This window comes from Episyrphus balteatus, chromosome 2, assembly GCF_945859705.1.
Source record: "Episyrphus balteatus chromosome 2, idEpiBalt1.1, whole genome shotgun sequence".
NCBI lineage: Eukaryota > Metazoa > Arthropoda > Insecta > Diptera > Syrphidae > Episyrphus > Episyrphus balteatus.
This window is the reverse complement of record NC_079135.1, coordinates 31,844,393-31,864,906: the sequence shown is the minus strand read 5'-3', so window position 1 is coordinate 31,864,906 and position 20,514 is coordinate 31,844,393. Positions and strand designations below refer to the sequence as shown.

Sequence of the window (20,514 nt, the reverse complement as noted above, 5' to 3'; positions counted from 1 at the left end):
GCTCAATTAGTTACAAAAATAACAAAAAAAAAAAAACGATTTTTAATGTTTTTCTCAAACTTTGAACCGCGAATATGTTTTAAATGGGTAGATTAATGAAAAAAATCTATTAGGCCTTTTTTTTAGAACGTTTCATTTATTACAAGAATATGTATAGAAAATTGCTAAATAGTCGATTAATAACGAAGTGTCGTTTTGTTTAATATGAGGCTGAGGTAAAAATTGATTTGGTCGATGACGGATTTTCCTCGCGCAAAAGCTATTTGATAAGGGTGGATTGGGTATAGCTGTAGACAATACTGTGAAATATTTTCGTTTTGTATGTGGCGCATTGCAAGCTGTTCAGATGGTAGGCGAAATTAACCAGTAGTTCAATGTAACTTGAGGCATACTTCTGTTAAACTTACAACATACCTACTTAAAAAAATATTTCTTTCAGAAAATTTTCGGTGTATAAAATGAGAATAAATCAATTACTTTCAATTTTCATTATTTGTCTACAAAATATAGAATAGCTTTTTTGAATTGCCTTGCACTTACCTTCCACTAACGTGCGGTCTGACCTTTTTTCGTTCGCAGTATTCATTTTACTCATTAAAAAATTTCATGGAAAAGGTCGCACTTCAAACACTTCATACTTCGATTTCGAGTAGTCCCATTATAGAATTGCTCAGATCGTGATTATCCATGGGTACATTGAGCTGGTCAAGGAATTACTTGTGCCCGGTCAAAAAGATACGCATTGAACATTTAAAATGGCTGAGACACGTAGAGCGTCCACCAAGCAGATGTAGACTTAATATCCGATGAGCCAACCAGGTCAATGTGATTTTAAACGACTCGTGGTGTCAAATTGGAGATTGCTAGCTGAATGTGGACTTAAAGCACACAAAGTTAAGAATGAACTGAACCGGAGTCATATTGAAAAGACTTTCACGGTTCATTTTCAAAAAGTGTTATGTAGATTGTAGACTGCAGAGGATTTCACAAACTCCTCCAAAACGTTGATTTGAAACCCTTCGGCTGAGGGTTTGAGAACTCTGTCGCAGAAATTAAACTTGGCTAGTCTATGAGTCACAATTTTTTCTTTTTTCTTTTAAAGGTTCTTAAAAAAATGTGGCTGGTGCGTCTTTTGGAGATACTGGACTCCAAATGTCGATTTCAAATCTGCAAAATTCTATCTTTATTGCCCATTCACTACTTGAGACTTTCAGCATGCGCACCGGATTCCAATTTTGCACGATCTTTATGGCATGATCCCAGATGTGTTTGATCCTTGAAGCCGCATTTAAAAAAAAAAAAATTACGATAGTACGAAAGTATAAAATAAATGACGCTTTAAATGCGTTCTTTGGTTCCTAAAATTTAGGAACCAAAGAACGCATTGAACGCAATGTATACCATAACATTTGCTACTAGTTGAAGCTAGTAATATCTTGTTGTCGGGTGGGCATAGAAAGAAGATGTTATACTGCATGCAATTATTAAATATCTTCTCGAGAACTCTTCATAGATGGAATTATTTTTCTTCTCTGTTTGGAAACCACATACGACTACATTTCCGAAGCATACTTGTTTTTTCTTTATACAAAAATATCACAGGTTTTCAGTTTTTTCTTGACATCTCCATATCGTCGAACTTCACGAACAGCTGTTACTTATGATATCCCATTTTTGACTAACCAGAGGTTTCTGTAGTTGTTCGATTGCTCGTGTCCGGTTTAAGATCAGAACATTCCCCTTGAATGTCCAACGTAGCCCATGATTTCAACTTTTATATCCGATTATTTTGATTTTCATAAAAAAGTCTAGAATTATTTTTAAATTGTTAAATATATTTCAACTTTTCTAAAAAAAAAACCTGTTATGTATCATTACATAAAAAAAAGATATACAATTCTATTCAACCATCGCATTATCATCTTTATCCTCACATGAAACCAAACACTCTTCGTAGGTCCATTTGGGGAAGACTCTCTTAAACAAATACAAAAATATCGTATCGTACGATTTGAGTATACCATCGAAAGTACACTTCATATGCCCGTGTGTACCCAATGACTCACGAATATGACCAACACGTCCACACTTGGAACGTAGTTTGATTGGTTTGAAATACTCGACATCTTCCTTGTTGAAGAACATGTATCGAACTGTAGCTGATTTGCCATTGTTTCGTTTAGGATGTCCACTCAGGACAACACGCTTGAGAATCACCCTGTCTGGATTACATGAGAGCACACAACCGCGTGCTACCAAAGCTAGAGATGAATCGGGATTTTCCTTAAAGCACAATACAGGTGCGGGGGAGAATTGAATGGGAGCATAGAATGTAGCAACTACTGTTGAGTCTGGTCGGAAATACCTTTCGAACTAAAAAAAATGTCAAAAATGATCATTCTAATAGGGTTGGTTAAGAAAGTTTTCTGTTCACTTACCTTGTGTTTGTCACCATTTGTGTGCTGACTGAAGACGGGGTTTACCACAAATCGGCGATATCCACATTGGATGATTAATTTCTCCTTGGATTTAATTGGCACTTCCGAATCTGGTATGCGCTTGAGAATAACATTCATCACAGACATTTGGTGTTCGTGAGGTAGAAGCCCATAGATCACAAGATTGTTGGTTTGCTGAGCAGATTTGTACTTGTTCCATTTGCTTGTTGGTACATTTGCAATGTGAATGGTTACATACCAACCCGGCTAAAAGTAAAAAAAAAAAAAGTTAAAAAAAAAAAAAAAAAAAAAACAGTTCAAACATAAATAAACTAGATTAATTTTCCTGGAAGATCATGGTTCTTTATGTCATTTTTTTTTAAATTTGGTAGGAAAACTCATTTCTTTAACGAGATTACTATTTAATGATTTTTTTGAATGGACAAGAAAACAACTACAACAACTCCTAATAAGCGTTTAAAAACAATGCTTTTTCTCAACTCGTTCAGGCAGAAGGGTCGAAGTGATGTAGGACTTATGACTCTGCACCGATAAACATTAAATTTAGTAAATATACTAAGGATCAGTCAGAACTAGAGACTTACAGATCTCATTTTATGAAACAAGTTTATGTGCGTGTAATTAATTAGCAAGAACGGAGAAGGCTTACACTTTTCTGTATCATGACACCACCTCTACCATCCAGCCTAGGTAGTAGAGACTGAATTTGAACCCAGGACCCTGTGATAATTTCTATAATGACAATTTGCAGTGAGGCTAAATTCAGCATTTTATGGAGCACCATAACACTTATGAGTCCTCGCCAGAAGAAAAGAGAAGGAACATGATTACCTTGTGACGTCAGCCAAACCAATTCAAAGAAAATTTTATGGACTAAGTTAACTATTGCGTCCATGAATAATACTGAAGACTTAAGGGAGGCATACAAGAAAATTTTGAACTCATTCTATTTAAATGTGGTTAAGAATTTCAATGCTACAAAGTCGGAAACGAATAATTGACTTTGTATGCATAAACTTTCGAATTCGAATTTCAACATCTTAAACGTGCATTTTTTGCAATTAAATTCAGAGCAGAACATTTAAAATTAATTTTCGATTATCGACAAAAGTCATCTATTGATAGGCAAACGACATTCGCAACAAGCAGAAAAGAGTATCAATCCAAAATTTATAAACAAAAAATCATGTATTTAGAATGGTGGAAGAAAAGACGCCGACAAATGGTCTATTAGCCTTATTTCGATCTTCGAAAAGCTGATCTAATAAATCAGGCAGCTCTTAAATTGATATGCAAAAATATGCTTCCAGCAAAACAGATTACTCTAAGGCAAATCCTGGACCAATGATGAATTTAAAATCAAGAAGGACTTTCTTTTCATCGACTTTTAAGCGGCATTATGATAGAATAATATTATTAGGAACTCAAAGACCAAGTTGTACAAAAAAACAGCAGCACGTTAGAAATATAAACAATAAAAAAAATGTATTGTTAAATTGTTATGTTTTTTAATTTATTAAACTTTATGTTAATTTATTTAAAAATATATAATTAAATTTTTATTAAAAATATATAAAAATGCAATAAAACCAAAGTAACAAAAAAATAATGTATGTAAGTAAAAAAATATCCTAATTTTAAATTTAAAGCAAATTAAAGAAATGTTATTTTATATACATATGATGTAATAATAAAGCGCCCCTGAAGATGCTGAGAAACTCCAGCGAAACGTCGGGCCAAAAATTTTTGTTTTAATTTTTGTTTACATAAACAAAACAAATTGACCAAAAAAGCCCAATTAAACTACTTAAATAATAAACAATAAAAACCCAGTGTTTCAAATCAAATATATAGGTCTGCAATGAATGTCTTAAAACCAGTTCCAAGTAATTCGATTTTATTTCAATTATCTCATTTGGTGCATTCAAATCTTTCAAAACAAATGAATGTTCTCCCATGGCATTACCAAACGGGTATTGCACCCAATCATTTCAAAAAATTTACGAATACCCAGGGTAAGCAAATACACCGAGTGCATAGAGTACACCGAATACTGGTGTAGGTGTACCCATAATCAATTATAAACTATTTGTCTATCTTTTTTATTTCTTTTGAAATATTTAGTTTGCCGTTACAATTCGCAAAAATTTTTTTTCTGAAATTAGTGTACAAACATTATTTGCTCACTCAAACCGGCATGGATCAAGTTATACTAGGAAACAACAATACTTGCTTGCATTATAATGCCCAACACACAAAAATTTTCCACGCCGCCGTTGTTAATCATTTCTTACAAAATTTAAAGTGATGATAGCAAAAATGTGAAAAATTAAAATATATAAAAAAAATAGAGAATAACTTTAAAATAAGTACGAAATTACCCCCAAAATGTGAAAAACTAAAATATTTAAAAAAATAGAGCTCTTAGAAAAAAAAAAAAATGAATGTGAATTTTAGGTTCACCGAGTTTAATATAAATTTTTCTGGAAAATTTTAATAAACGCTCTAAATGAGAAAAACGTAAAAATTAGTATGAATATTTCCCCAAATATGAAAAATTAAATATTTCAAAAACTAGAGCTAGCTAGGAAGAAACCAATACCTATTATTTTTGAGCTTACTGAACCCAAATCTATAACATTTGATATAAATCATTCTGGAAAATTTTAAAAAGTTGAAAATTGTTGGCCCGTGTTATCTATGCCAAATAAATACCTATTTCATTCGTTGCAGTCGGTGTACTCGATGTATTTTTTCATTCCTTATTCAAGCACTCACTCCCAAAAGAGAAATGAAATGGAGTTTTCGGTATAAGGAGATCGAATATTATGCAGCGTTTGATTTTTCTGGAGTGAGTTTCATTGTCATTGCATTCAATTTGGTATAACAACAACAAATAGAGTGTAATTAGGTAGTGAAGCCGTTTCGAATGCAATCATGCAGGCAGATCTCTAGTCTACAACTGTAGAACAAACAACCATACCGTATAATTCTATCACTCTAAAAAACTTGTTATTCACTTTGATATAGAGCCTAGCGGACCTTTTATTACTCCATTTTCAAAAGATTTGACAATGAATTTAGAATAAGCAAACTTAAATTGAATAACAAACGAAAGTGAATATGGGAGCTTTTATCTGAAACGCTGCTGAAACTATTCAAACCTTAAGTGATGCTTACTTCACATATATTTTACACAAAATTAATCCACATTTATATACTTACACAAGCACCAGCAATATCTTTAGCTTCTTCAACAATTCGCCTCCTTGTGCGATCGAAATTCTTAAATTGAAAAATTCTCGCATAATCACTTGGTAGATTCTCCTTAACATCCCATGGTGAAGTCCTAAACAAAAAATCATTTACAATGAAAATGAAACTCAATTCAAAAGACTTTTTTAAACAAAATCTTACCTAAAAGATTCCAATCCTCTAAATTTCTGAAACCTCTCTCTGGCTGGCACATCAAGTGGTGTATCCATTTCATCGGGCCACATCTGATCAGTTCGTGCTTCTTGAATTTTCTTCAATGTCTCACGTTCTTCTTGAAAATCCATAGTCTGATCGTATTTCTCATCATTCACAACTCCTTCAGACATCGAGGCTGTCTCGACAAATTCTTCAGTTTCACTTTCTCCATCACTCTGCTCTCCATCCTCTGATTTATCTTCACATGACATGAAGTCTTCATCATCTTCCTCGTCGTTGCTATCATCGTCACCTTCACTATCTTCGTCCTTCTCTTCGACTGTTTCCACATCTGGAATCCATGCAGCTTGATACTGACTCCAACCTTTAGGCATCCTTTTAATAAGCTTCGTCTTCTTAGTCTCCGCATTGGCCTCAGTAATTTCATCTTCTGTTGGCCATGTTTGCTCAGCATCCATTGGATCAGGGATATTCTCTACCTGCAAACTAACTTGCTTAGCAGGATCCGCTACAGCAACGACTCGAAGATCTGGCAAATCAGGTCGATTTTTCTCAAGTTTGTAAGGATCTGTTTGAGCTTCAATTTGTGTCATTTGAAAATCACCCAAACCGGTGATATGGACTAATCCATTCACATCTAATGGAGTTCCTCTCAAGAAACCAGTTGCTTTAAGAGTTCCAGTGTCTAACGAAGCATCTGGATTTGGAAGATATTCCACTTTCTCAGCAAAGAGATGTGGACGATTCGCTTTGTTGGGGAGAATCTTTTTCTTCTGACCTCCAATACGCCGAAGGACATTAATTCCTTCAGCATTTGTGTCCAATTGCATGCATTTTTCATCAGGTAGCAATTTACTGATGAATTTTTGAATTGCCGACTTGCTTTGTTGACGTCGTTTGGGATTTATCGACTCTAAATCCATGATTCCAACTACTGGAGTAGGAATACCTTGTGCAACAATCATATTGAACATTTTATGACCCCATTTGTCCAAGATATCATCTTCGCCCATCGCTGCCGATGTTAGGAACAAAGTTGTGTCGCAAACTTTCAAGTAATCAAGGACTGTCAATTCGTTACCACGACCATGGGGAGGTACGACAAAAGCAAATCTCTGTTTGAATCGAGGAACATTGATGTAAGTGACTCCAGCGGCACTTTTATCAACGATAGCTTCCTCATCGCAGGCTTCGAGAATGGCCAATGCGGAATGAGGATCGATTTGGGAGTGGAGAGGGAGAATACAGACGAGAAAGGGAGCAGTATGTTGGCCACCGATTTGGCGTTTTTTGGCAATAACTTCTTCGCGTTTGTTTTTACGAATCTTATCAATAACAAAATAAAATAATGAAACGAAAGCTATTTTGGGTTAAAAACCTATGCACTTACCTGATTCATTTGATCTCGACGTTGGTCACGATTTTGAAGTTGTCTGTGACGATGAGAGACGGTTTTTATATCGGCCTTACCTAGAAAATAGAAATTCATCTACATCTTTTTCCCCCAATGGTTTATTGCGTCTCACCTGAAATAGCAGCTTGAACAGCGCCTTTAGATCGATGTCTACCAGTTTTATGGGCTTTATTAGTTTGTTTAAGAGCTCCCGCTCGATGAGTGGGCTGATCAGTTCCCATTTTTGGGAATAATTTACGTTAATTATTTGATGTTTTTATTAAAACTTGGAGGATTAATAAATTTCGGAACTTTAGAAGGAGCACATGTTTTGAAAAGAAATTATTTTGACATGTGGGGATGTCAACAGAACAGTTTGAGAAGTTGTGTGGTGAATAATTTTTGACAGTGGTGAAATTGGTTTTATATTAGTTCTGTTTGGTGACTATGAGGGATAAATAGAGTTGAAATGTGTGGTGGTCAAAATTTGAACTAAACATGAACTAAATTTTATAAAAAATGTGGTGAGGAATCATAAGTGCACCTTTTTCATTCATGACTATGGTCATAATTCATCATAATAGCCAGCTTTCACTTTTGAATTTCAAATGAAATAATTTTCTAAAATTCGAAATTAAATAATTTTAATAACGAAGAAAAAAATAAAAAAAAATAATAAAAAATTATTTAAATTATTTTTATTTTATGTGGAGTGATTGAATATAATTCAATTTATAAGTTCAAGTCACCTCAATTCCAAAAACGCTTTATAAATTTTTGGAGTTGAGGTCACTTGAACTCATAAACTGAATTAAATAATTTTATGAATTATCTCATTTAGGCCCAATTTATTCACTCTCCATTATATTTAAAATCGCCATTAAAAACTTAAAAATCTGTCAAATCACATGGTAGGTAGGTAGGTAGAGATGGCGGTCAAGGCAAACCGTGTTTGATTGACCCAATTAGCGCAGGATGCGCCGTTTTGATACCAAAACTTATGAAACCTGTGAGTGATAATTGGATTTATTTGAAATACATTTTTTAATTGGTTTTAAAAGAGGGAAAAACAAGTGTTAGGCAGTCCTAAATCCACTTTGTTGCATTTAGGAACGAGATCAAGTCTTTGATCTTTGATTCTGAGATGTTATCTATGACATTAAAGAATTCACTCCCCAGAGAGAGTGCTCTATTCCTAGCAAGGGCGGGACATTGACATAGGAAATGGAAGACCGTTTCTTTTTCTTGCTGGTCCAAGCAGCTGCGACAGTAGGTATTGTGCGGTATACCCAACTTTGCTGCATGTTCCCCTATCGGCCAATGTCCTGTGCACACTGCAACGATTCTGCTGATATCTTTTCTGGGTCTAGAGATTAGGTCATATGTTTTGGATTTATTATAGGTGGGCCAGATTTTTCTGGATATGACGCAGCTAGTCAAGTTGTGCCACCTATTGTTAGCTTTTGTTAGGTATTTTAAAAAGATATCGCCCTTCATGACTCCTATGGGAATGTTAACTATTTCTGCTAGTGACTCATGAAGGGCTGATCCTTGCCTGGCCAGTTCATCCGCCTTTTCATTGCCTTCAAAACCACTGTGACCTCTGATCCAGATGAGAGTGATTGTGAGGCTTCCACTCAGCAATGAGAGTTCCTCTCTGCACTGCTGAACCAATTTGGAGGATGTCGTGACCGAAGCAATTGCTTTTATAGCTGCCTGACTATCTGTTAGTATAGCTATATTTTGGTTTTGATTTGAATATACTCTAAGTAATTTGCAAGCTTCTTTAATTGCCAGCAATTCCGCTTGGAATACACTGGCAAAGTTTGGTAGTCGAAAGGATTTTGAGATATTGAGGGATTCATAGTAGACACCCGAACCGACCCCACAATCCATTTTTGAGCCATCAGTGAAAATGCAGGTGTCGAAGCCTCTCGTCACAATGCCCTCTTCCCAGTCTGATCTCGACGGGAAGCTGACCTTGCAATTCATTACAGTATTCAAAATAGGGTTGCAGTAGTCCGTGGGTGTCAGAAGCATATCCGATGGTATTAAATTTGTTGTGTCACTGTGACCAAAAGATTTTGCCTTCCAACTACCTGTTTCTTTTAGCCTTAAAACGCTACAAGAGACCTGGTATTTAATATGAAGGTCTATGGGTAAGAGGTGCAAGAGAACGTTTAGAGCTTCCGTGGGGCACGACCGGAGGGCTCCAGTCGTCCCTACGCTTGCTGCCACAAATGCATGGATTCCATCAGTTTTTTTAATCAGTCATATTTTACAATAATTCTTCTTACACATACATTCTTCTTCTTACATTACAGCTATTAAAAAAGCGTTATAACCGGCTATAAAAAAAATAATTTGATTTTTTTTTTAATGCAAAGTAGAAAAAAAAAATATTTGTTTGCTCAGTTTAAGCATGGGCATACAATTGTGCATCGGGACAGCTTGTTTTGAGTTTTGACTTCTTAATGATCTCGTTTTAAATAAAAATTGAGATTTTCGGTCCCGTTGGCCCAATGCAACCTCATCAAAAATGTTGCAATGTTTTCGAATTTGTGTTCAATTCTCAATCTTATTGGGCTACGAAAAACATCCAATATTTGTTAGATGCAATTTAATTGACAGTTAATATTGTGAGCCACTTCTTATTTTATCTTTTAAACTGGTTATTAGCAAATTAGAAAACAAATATTTTTTTCTACTTTGCATTAAAAAAAAAGTTAAATTATTTTTATATAGCCATTGTTCAACGGTTATAACACTTTTTTAATAGTTATGTGTAAGAAGAATTATTGTAAAATATGACTGATTCAAAAAAACTGATGGAATCCATGCATTTGTGGCAGCAATGTGAAAAACTTAAGATTTTACAGTTAAAATAATTTATTAAATTAATAGGCTTTTTTTGCACTTTGGTACCAATAACTTCCTAGTAACTCTAGATTTGATAAAAACTTTTACCATTCTGCAATCCCCTTTGGACGCGCATATTTTTAAAAAAGTTGGCCACCTACGTTCCTATGGATTTTTTTTATACCACAGGTGTTTGAAAATTTTCATAAAAATTTTTTTTTCACATTTTGCATCGAAAAACAAATTTCAAAATTTTTTAAAAGAAAAGATGCAACAGTTATAAAAACTTTTAACTTCTTATGTAGTGAGCCAATTATAGTAGAAAATTATAAAAATAAGAAATTTATAAAATTCATTCATTCGTGGTTGTGGTTAAAGAAAAAGTAAGATGATGAAATTTAAAGTACACTGAACGAAAAAAACTAATATTTTCTAAACTGGTTGCGATAGAAACTCTTTCTATTCGGTTTCAGAACAGTCAAAAGTGCACCTATCAGCCATTTCAGGATTATCCATTTTCTACCGGGCACCCTGTATATATATTTTTTTGATATTTAAAATTGAAATTTTGAACATGTTATGTAAAATCTGCTATTAACGCTGATGGGGAGTTTTTTTTTCAAACTTGTTAATAATTTTTGTTTGCCATAACAAGCTGCTTTTTCACTAAATCAAAGTTTTCAAAAAAAAGTGAAAAATTCAAATTTTAAAAGCCTTCTAGCGTTACCTGCTTTTACATGATTTAGCAACAATTTATAAGGAGCACCGTTGCTCTACTTATTATTAAGACATGTCCCCGAAAAATTGTTGTCATTGCCACATTTTTTAATATTTTTCCGAATTGACCTTACTTAAATAAAAGACACGATTTATTTTTAAATATTTTTTATTTCTTATTATATTGTCTCTATAGCATGTTTGTATGTATGTCGGGAACATATTTAAATTTTTTTTTTTTTTTTTCAGAACGTATTCAACTTATTTCTTACCATTTTTTTGTTTAAAGATTATTTTTCAATAATATACATTTTGCATCAATACAATATATATTACCAATTTAGTAGGTATGCTACTGTTTTTTTAAATTTATATATTTTTTTGTTTTTTCATGAATCGGCAAGCATTTCGATAAATATTCTCTTTTATTAACAGACAATCTTTTTTGTTTTTTTTTTGTTTGCATTTGTTTTTATTTTTGCATTTTTATAAATATTCTTTAACATTTATTGTGAATAAATATTTTGTTTTTATGTACACAACATATAATTCTGTATAGGTATGTAATGTAATAGGTGTAAATATCAAATATTTAACTTTTCTTTTGTATTTCTCTTATTTTTGTTGGGTAAGGTATAAATGTGATTGTTTTTATACGAGTATAATTAGGTGTTTTAAGGGTAAGTTTTCATTTAACAGTTTTTTTTTCTTTTATCACGTGGGTTTTAATAGTTACTTTTAATTTGTGTGTTATTCAAATTAAATTAGGATACGATTGAAAAGGAAATTTACATTTGGCAATCATGAATTAATATTAATATTGTGAAGTAAATGTGGAAATTGTTTTAAAATTAGTAAGTAGATATCGTGCATACTTAATGTTATGCTTTGCACGCTTAAATTTATGAAAAAAAAAAAAAAAAAAAAAAATAGCCTGTGTTTGTCCTCCCAAGTTTTAATAAATTCATATAAGTAGTCTCACAAATAGACAAACACATTTTCAAAAATATCATATGGCTCAAATTTTTAACTGTTTTTTGTGCCTTGATCGAATAACGGGTGCCATTTTAAATTGAAAGATTTTAAAAAGTTATGAGATTTTAGATGTTATGAGTACAAAATCTTGGAGGTGAAAAAATTTGAGTTCTAGGTTTTTTTTTTATGAAAAGATCATTTTATTAAATTTTCTTTCTCCATTTTCATTAGAATATTGTTTTTTTTTTCCATTTTATTCTATCAAAAGCGTTCCCAAAATACTTCTATTACTAAAAAACTGAAATTTAAGTTTCTTAAAAATCATTGAAATAAATTATTTTAAGGTGTTTCTCTTCTTAACATTTCTTTTGAACAATACTTATCAATAAAGTCTTTTAATAAAAATGCTCAGGTTCTTGTGAATGATGACAACATTTTTTTTTTGTGTAGCAGTTTAAGATTATACTTTCCAAAAACCTTAACATTGTTTCGAAGCAGCATACGGGGCCTCACAATTAAGAAGTTAGTCTGGCGGTGAAAAACTTCAAGAAAGGAAAACGCGAATGGCCCAAACGAATTATTCTCTGAGTTTTGCAAATTGATGGGAGATCGAGATCGGGTTCGATTTGAATATCTAAGCTTTTCAGTGATGGGATGATATAAAAGTTGGTGTGCACCAGGGAAGGGTCTTTAGTCCTTTGCTTTTTATTTCAAAAAAATTACCCTAATTTGAGAGGAAAGCGGCTCTACAGGACCGTTGTTCCTCCAGGTTTACTATGTTAGACCATGAATAAAGTACAAAACGAATGAGAAAAAAGAAGATGCTTCATAGACAGCAAGAATATATAAGCTTGATAGAATAAGAAGCAGGCGAGAGAAATTAAATAAATGAAAGTGGAAAAAAATCATTCAAAACTCCCTTTGTTTAAACTTCAAAATCTTCATTTATGTTTTAGTTGAAAACAGAATCATTCTAAGATCCTGTTAATACGTCTTCGTCCTATATTTTTTTTAAATTTGAAAACAACATTGTTTTCCTAAAAATATGCAACATAAATCATATATTTCTATTGCCAATAGTTATATTCAAATTTCTTATAATTTGATCCACATTATTTCGCTATACAACAATACATTGAAGAATTTTTTTTCTTTATATATGTATTTCTTTTGTTTTTTGTTTTATTTTGTGTTATAAATATTTACATTTAATAATTCCCTATATGTTATTGTATGCGACAGCTTTTATTTTGTGTGTATTTGTGTTAAAAAGTGTGTATTGTTATGTTTTGATTATTATTTTTGTTCATTCATTTCCTCAGTAAATATATTTTTTTTTTTAGTTTTGTATAAAATAAATTTTTAATAGAAATTGTAAAATAATAAATTCAAAAAGAATTGACAAAAATAATTGTGGAAATTCATTTTATATGACAACCTATAGAGATAATTTTATTTTAGTTTTTAATTAAATTTTATTTTAATATTAATTTAACTTTTAAGTTAGATACATATTTATATAACAATTGGTCATTTTAATGAGAGAGTAAGAGATATGCAGCTTATAAAAACATTTTTTTTATTTTATTTCTTTTCTTTTTAATTTAATCATATACATATAATTGTGTGTAAAATATTTTATAATATATATCTATATGTATTCAATTTTACATATTTTAATAATATATTTAATTATTTAATATTTTATATATGTATAAATTTTAGTGTGATTTTTTTTATAATTTATTTTCTAATACATTTTCCAATTTCTCTAATTTTTTTTAGTTTTATTTTGAGCATATTCAAAACTCAGTTTTTTTTTTTTTTTGTAAAACATTCCAAGGGTTATGTACACATATAATTATTTCATATATATTTGTATTCAGTTTTTTTTTTTCATTCCTTGTTTCTGAAATGTGCAATGAGGATTAAAAAACCAAGATAGCATAGAGAACAAATAAGGAAAACTGAGGGAGCTTAAAAGGAAATACGTAAGATAACTATTGGTTTCATTTCTTGGAATAAATGCATCCAGAGAGGTATAATTAGTTGAAATTGAAGTTGAAAGAATTTATTGGAAAGCTTTGACTTGACTGACGGTGCAGTATTAATAAAATCAAGCCAATGTCAATGTTATCATTGAATGTAATTTAAATTCCCGGAAATTGAATAAAAATAATTTAAATAAATATTACTTCATAGACCGACATACATACATAACAGAAATTTCAACATTGAGCTCAGTGTAAGTTTTTAGTTAGTTTCCTCTTCAAATTGGGCGATTAATTTATCCCTTGATAGTTACATGAGTCAGCAAAGCATATTTTCATTAATTGCAATTACAAAAATCCCGTTTACTTGCATCAAAAAATGAACCTTTATTTTCTCTGGCTCTTATATTGTGTAAATTATAATTTGCAAACACTGAGTCAGAAATGTGTTTAGTTTTTCAACTAAAACGAATTGAATTTAACTTTGCTAGTTTGTCGACAGATCTTTTCTTTCAAAACGAAGTAATATACCTCTCAATGTGATTTTCTTTATTGAAAAACAAAATGATTCAATTTCAACATCATCATTGAAAACGAAAAAAAAAAAAAAAATGTTGGAAACGTGTTTGTATATGTATGTTAATATTATTTGTATGGTCACTATGGTGTATACGTAATTTTTTTCTTGTATGTAAATAATTTTTTTCTATTTCAAACTGCACATAAAATTTATTCATAAATATTCTCGTTGCCATTATACGCAGAAAGTTTAGTTATTCTTTGAAACGTGTTCATTTTCGCAAATTTATTGAAGTTGATTAATGCTCATTCTCGTACCGTAGAACAAAGGCCAGTGAGAAAGGTCACAGCTAAAAACAAAACTAATTTAGTTCGAAAAAGAAAAATTAACAATTGACACTCAATAAGGATATTTTCTTCCGTGTCATTCAAAAAATATGTATAAAAAAACTAGATTTGCATTAGAGGTGACGATTAAATAGAATTCACTGCACATTTCACAAATGACAAAAAAAAAAATGTTTTTATTTTTATTTTACTAATTTTTTTTCCCAGTACATTATAATAATTTCCTTGTTTTTGTTTTTTTTTTTTTAATTCAATAAAAATTGTCTTCATACAAAATTCTGTATACCAAAAAAAATTAATATTTTTTAATTACATTAATTATACCATTACTAAAATACACAATCTTTTTCGTTACATATTACACTGCGGGCAAGTTTGTTTCGGTTGTGTTTGTTCTCTAACAAAATCTTGAACATTAAATTTCGCTTCGTCGAGTGATTCATTTCGTCTGCATTTGAGTTGTCTGTAAATAATTGATATAAAAATATAAAATTTAAAGCATTTTGTAACTTAAAAATTAAACAAAAATAAGAAAATGACACATAATGTTTAAGGTCTAGCTTGGGTTTAAAAAATAATCAATTCATCGATAAATAATATTTATTCATTCATACAAAAATGTCCCTACATGTCCCTTTTTTGACAATTTTAATGTAAATTTTTTATTTAAATTAAATATGTAGGGGAAGGGGGGCAAGATGGGGTACTTAAGCTTAGAAATTTACATAGTGAAACAATCAAATTTATTTTTCAATTAACAACTAATTTATTATTATTCTAATATCTGTTGCCATTAGGAAAATTTGGTAACACGTTTAAGAGAAAAAAATTGAAATAAAAACGAAGACGTTTTGCCCTGTCTTGCCCCATGGTGAGGGTAAGATGGGGTACCCCACTGAGATAACATGGGGTGAGGAGAATGATCACAGAGAATGATGATTATTTGAGCTGGCAGAGCTAGCAGACATCAATGACTTCGTCATCATCATCATCTATTCCTGCACAGCTATTATGAACCCATCATGAACATTATGAGAAGGATATCCACTAGAGTAGACCGGAAAAGTTGCGAGTGGTGATGACTAATAAGGGTTTAAAAAATAATCAAAATCAGTTCATATCTTCCGGTCGCGCGTCGGCTCTGAAGTATGAAAACATTTTTAAAAAAATGGTATTTTTACAAAAAAATTTTTACCACCCTAACATATTATTTTCTGAACATAATAGCTTTAGAAAACTTTCATATGAGCTAAATATTAAATAGAAAAAAAATTGGCTCAAATTGGCTAAGGACTTCGGTGGCGCATGTGTTTCAAAATTTGTCTAAAATGGCAAAAATCATATTTTTGCGATATTTAGAACACCGAAGTATATACGAAAAAGCTACCAATATATCTAATCTACCAATCTACCTAATCTAATCTAATCTATCCAATAAGTGCTATTTATTATCCACCCTTCAATGGAAACGGAATATAATTTGTCTTCATCTTCTTCACTTTCATCTCGAAATGATGAGACTCTTCTTCGTTTTGCTGTTTTCTTTGATGGGCTATTATTTTTTGAACACTCATTTTTACGGAAAACAGATAACAACTAATTTATTCTCATTAGGGGCAAGATTGGGTATGGGTATAAAAGTCAAATATTTCTCTAAAAGAGTGACGGAAATTCCTTTATTGGATTTTTCGTTTTGATTAAACCATTGACATTTGACTAAAGTAAAAAAATTGAGTTTACATATATCAATTAAACACAAAATACTACCTTTTGCTGTCAATAAATGAGTTATTGCCTGCAATTTTTATATTTCAATAACATTTCATAAATTGTTACTATTTGAAAAGAGTGCAAACATTACTTTCAAATATAACGACTCAAGTTTGTTCTACAAGCTCTGTTGTTAAAATTCTTTTATTTCAAAGTTTCTTTCCAATCTCAAAATCTAAAAAAATATTATTTTTTGTTCGCCACCATTTCGTCTAAACTACGATGTTATACTTATCGATGATGAATTTATTATTCAAAGTAATTTTTGCAGTTTTATAATTAAAGATTTATTTTTAAACATACTAAAACTAAAATTAATTTCTTTTATTTTAAGTAGTTTTTTCCTTCACTAATACTATTAACCATCCAAGAAAGTTATTAATTTAAAACTGCAAGTTTATTGCAAGTCTATTTTATTAAGTATTAAGATTTCAAAATGCTTGATTCAATACACATTATTTTCATCCTACCTAATTTTTCTATCCCAACTTACATCGTTATTAAATCAAATTTATGTTGCATTTATAATTTTTTACCAAATAATTATGCTAAGAAACTTTCACCTTCATAGTTTCTAATGTTTTTAAACCTATTTAAGTGAATTGTTGCCATTAGTGCAAAACCCGGATGTAATTAAAATCTCATTATGATTTTCTATGAATAACGTTAAGATATGAAAATTTAACAAGATAGAAAATATGATGGAAAATTTGCAAGGAATAAAATATTTTCATTAAATTTTAAAGTAAATAATATTCTAGAAGGATTTTAAACAAAATTAATATAAAATTTCTCCAATTAATTTGAACCACAATGGAGCTATTAAATCTTTCGAAACTCATGTGGTTTATTATATCTGCTTGAAGATGATTATATTTTTTTTTTCTCTTAGTAGTTTCACAGATATATATAAACTGCATATATACATTCATTGGTTCATGGTTGAAAAGTTAAAAGCAACATAAAACACATTATTTTGTTCAAGGCAACTCTTACCTTTTCTGAAATTTTCTGATTAAAAATGAAGCAGATTTTTATGTACATATTCTTACTTTATTTTTTTTTTTAACTTAAAATATTTTAAACTTTTGAAAACTTATCATCATCATGCTCATTAAATATTATAATTATGAAACAAAACTTCAGAAACTTATATTATAACCAAAAGTATGTTTCATTGCAATTTTGTCAGAGTACAAATTAAAATTTTATCAAAAAAAAAAAAAAAAGAAACCTTCACCTCAACTTTTGGATTCTTAGAAAATAAAGAAAAACAGAAAAAACAAAAAATAAATTACCTGGCAACTGCTAAAAATGCCAGCCCAACATTAAGTCCTGTTTTGGCGGATGTCTCCATAAAAGCAACATTATACTCGCGAGCCAATCGTTCACCCTCCTCTCGTTTAACTTGTCTGTCACTGCCACAATCAGCTTTGTTGCCTGAAAGGATGACCAATTCAAATTTGTGTTTTTATAATTTGACTATCAAATAAAGATAAGTAATTACCTAGTTTGAAAAAGAAAAAAACAAAAAGTTGACAAATTATAAAACTCTTTTATTTTTTTGTTTTCTTTTTTGAACCTTTGATAATCTTCTCAAAGGTTATTTCTTAGCAACAGAAAAACTGGCTTACCTAGCAGCATTATCACTACATCCTCCTGAGCGTATTCTCGAATCTCCACAAGCCATGCTCGGATATTGTCGAAACTGACTTTATTTGTGACATCGTACAAAAGAAGAAGCGCTATAAAAAAGGATGCGTTTGTTTGTAATTTTTTTTTTTTTTTGTATATAAATTTCGGGATGGGTTAAATGAGAAAACAAAGTTTTTAATGAATAAAAATAAATCCTTAATTTGACTTTGGGTCAAGAAAAACTGAAAGTTTTTGCTTTGATTTAATTTCATTTCGAATCATATAATTATTATACCTTTGTTTCACTAAGCAGAAAGTTTTGCTAATTCAATTCGATTTCAGATGAATTTTCTTTTTCAAAACTTAAATTTAAAAATATGTATTAAATGCACACATAAAATAATGAAATGGATTTTTAAATTTATGTTAACCTTAACATCCTTTGAACTGGAAATTTACAGTAAATTTATTCAAGTTGAATAAAAAAACAAAACTTTCACTTAGCCACTACTCTTGATTTATATAATTATCATTGCTGGACAACCAACCAAACTTTATTTAAAATTAAAAATTCACTCAGATAAAATAATATACTCACCATGAGCATCCCTGTAGTAAGCGTGGGTCACACTCCTAAATCGTTCCTGACCAGCAGTATCCCAAATTTGTAATTTGACCCTTGTGTTATCCACATTAACAACTTTATTCTGTTCAAAAATAAAATACAAAAATAAAGCAAAAACAAAAATATGAATTTTATAGTTCCATGATGAAATGTGATTTTAATTATAAATACAGGATTTAACAGACAAAATAAACACCAAATATTTACAACACACGTGGGCTAATATGCATATTATATAGCCATAAGCAACACATTTAGTACACCAAGAATTAAACTTTTTATATACAATTAATTAATCTGAGCAGATAATGTATTAATGTTTTTTTTTTTTTTTTTAATATTCAAGCACAATTATGTATATTACACTGCATGCATTTTTATTAATACTGAGATTATGTTAACTTAAAGTAAAATATTGATTAATTAAAATTGATAAATAGGTGGTATATGTTAGTAGTAATAAATCGTATATAATTAATAGCATTGAGTTTTAAATTTTTATTTTTGTTTAAAAAGAAAATAGGGCCTTTTTAAAATAATCTTCATTATGTTGATAAAATATTATTATTTTTTTAAGAAGATTAATATTTCGTTTTGAAATGAAATTAAAATTCCAATTTACTTTATTTTCATGTATCAATAAGCTTAAAACTAATTTTGTTTTCAAGGATAAATATCGGTTGACTATTGGAGATTATACTTTGGTCCCAAATGCAAACTGTTGAACAATCTTTTGATGATCTATTGAATTTTCATAATCTACTCAATCAAAATAAGTAAAACTTAATGGATTCATTATTTCCTTAAACAAAGTTGTTGTATTAAGCTTCACTTTACGGCAGTTCAAGTTATTTAGATCTGAAGTATTTTTCTCAAAATCTGCATGATTGAAGATTGCTTGTTCAAATTTCGAATTGAAAGTAAACATTTTTTTTTTAGATTTAACTTTGTTTGAAAATATTTTTTTTCTCTATTTTCTGTCACACTTTTTACTATTTTTATTTTTTTTCATTACGAATGACGGCGAAAAAACCGTGGAATACCGCGAATGACCACTGTAACCGCGGTTTTTTTGCAATCCTAAGTAGTTTTTTTTTCTATGGTCATTCACAGTCCTGAAAGCGACTGACCGTTTCAAAAACTACGTTTTTTTTCGGTACTACGTGGTTTTTTCCACAGTTTGAGATCAAGTTGCAATGTCGAAAAAAGAACTATAAATAAATAGTTATTAAAAAAAAAAAAATGACAAGTGATTTTGTGATCTTTTTTGAAAGACATTCCACGCTTGTAAACACAGACAGTTGTGGCAAAGTTAAATATTAGTAATTTTTTTTTTAATTTAGTGTTTGATATGATGCAAAATTCAATTTTACAATTTAATTTATTTAGGTTTATCAAGGAAACAATAAAATTACATCATAATTTCAATTTTGCTCAAAAGCGAATATATTTTTTCTGGCAGGAAATGATTTTAGCAACGGAAAACTCAAATTGGTTCATTTCCTCTGAGCTATCCCTTACAAATATACTAGGTCCTAGGAAACCATGATTTAGTTATGCTTTAAACAATTAATCGGTTGCAAGTTTCAAATAAAAACAATAATATCATACACAAAAAACTTGTTCGTCTTAAAAATAATAAAATGTCCATGATTTGTAATGTACCTACATAGTTAATATTTTTTTGATTATTTCTTGCTTAAGTAGACTGATGTCCAATAATTTTGTAGGACATCTCAGATGTCACATCTGTTTATTAACTAAAGAAAATCTTGAAAATTTAATAAAATA

General features: G+C 30.3%; 2 protein-coding genes across 4 annotated transcripts in view; both read right to left on the bottom strand.

The window, feature by feature from the left end:
• Nucleotides 1-1,814: 1,814 nt before the first annotated feature.
• Nucleotides 1,815-7,620, bottom strand: LOC129908700 (pre-rRNA-processing protein TSR1 homolog). Its single transcript, XM_055985398.1, has 6 exons — nt 7,418-7,620; nt 7,282-7,361; nt 5,877-7,216; nt 5,685-5,808; nt 2,439-2,705; nt 1,815-2,373 (listed from the first exon to the last, which is right to left on the bottom strand). Exons 1-6 carry the CDS (start codon nt 7,524-7,526, stop codon nt 1,900-1,902), a joined length of 2,394 nt encoding a protein of 797 aa, XP_055841373.1. The 5' UTR covers nt 7,527-7,620; the 3' UTR covers nt 1,815-1,899.
• Nucleotides 7,621-14,918: 7,298 nt separating this feature from the next.
• LOC129911434 (ras-related protein Rab-37) overlaps nt 14,919-20,514 on the bottom strand; it is an 83,412-nt gene continuing 77,816 nt past the window's right edge. For all 3 annotated transcript variants that reach the window (XM_055989241.1, XM_055989242.1, XM_055989243.1), the window contains 4 exons: nt 18,697-18,805; nt 18,098-18,208; nt 17,762-17,903; nt 14,919-15,156 (listed from right to left, as the gene is read on the bottom strand). In XM_055989241.1, coding sequence (XP_055845216.1) covers nt 15,045-15,156; nt 17,762-17,903; nt 18,098-18,208; nt 18,697-18,805 — 474 coding nt within the window. In that variant the 3' untranslated portion in view covers nt 14,919-15,044. The remainder of the gene's footprint in view (nt 15,157-17,761; nt 17,904-18,097; nt 18,209-18,696; nt 18,806-20,514) is intronic.

Coding starts and splice junctions, on each gene's coding strand:
- LOC129908700 (XM_055985398.1), bottom strand. CDS start 7,526: ATGGGAACTGATCAGCCCACTCATCGAGCGGGAGCTCTTAAACAAACT. Junction 7,217..7,281: donor GTCGAGATCAAATGAATCAG/GTAAGTGCATAG, acceptor GTTATTGATAAG/ATTCGTAAAAACAAACGCGA. Junction 2,374..2,438: donor CAAATGGTGACAAACACAAG/GTAAGTGAACAG, acceptor CATTTTTTTTAG/TTCGAAAGGTATTTCCGACC.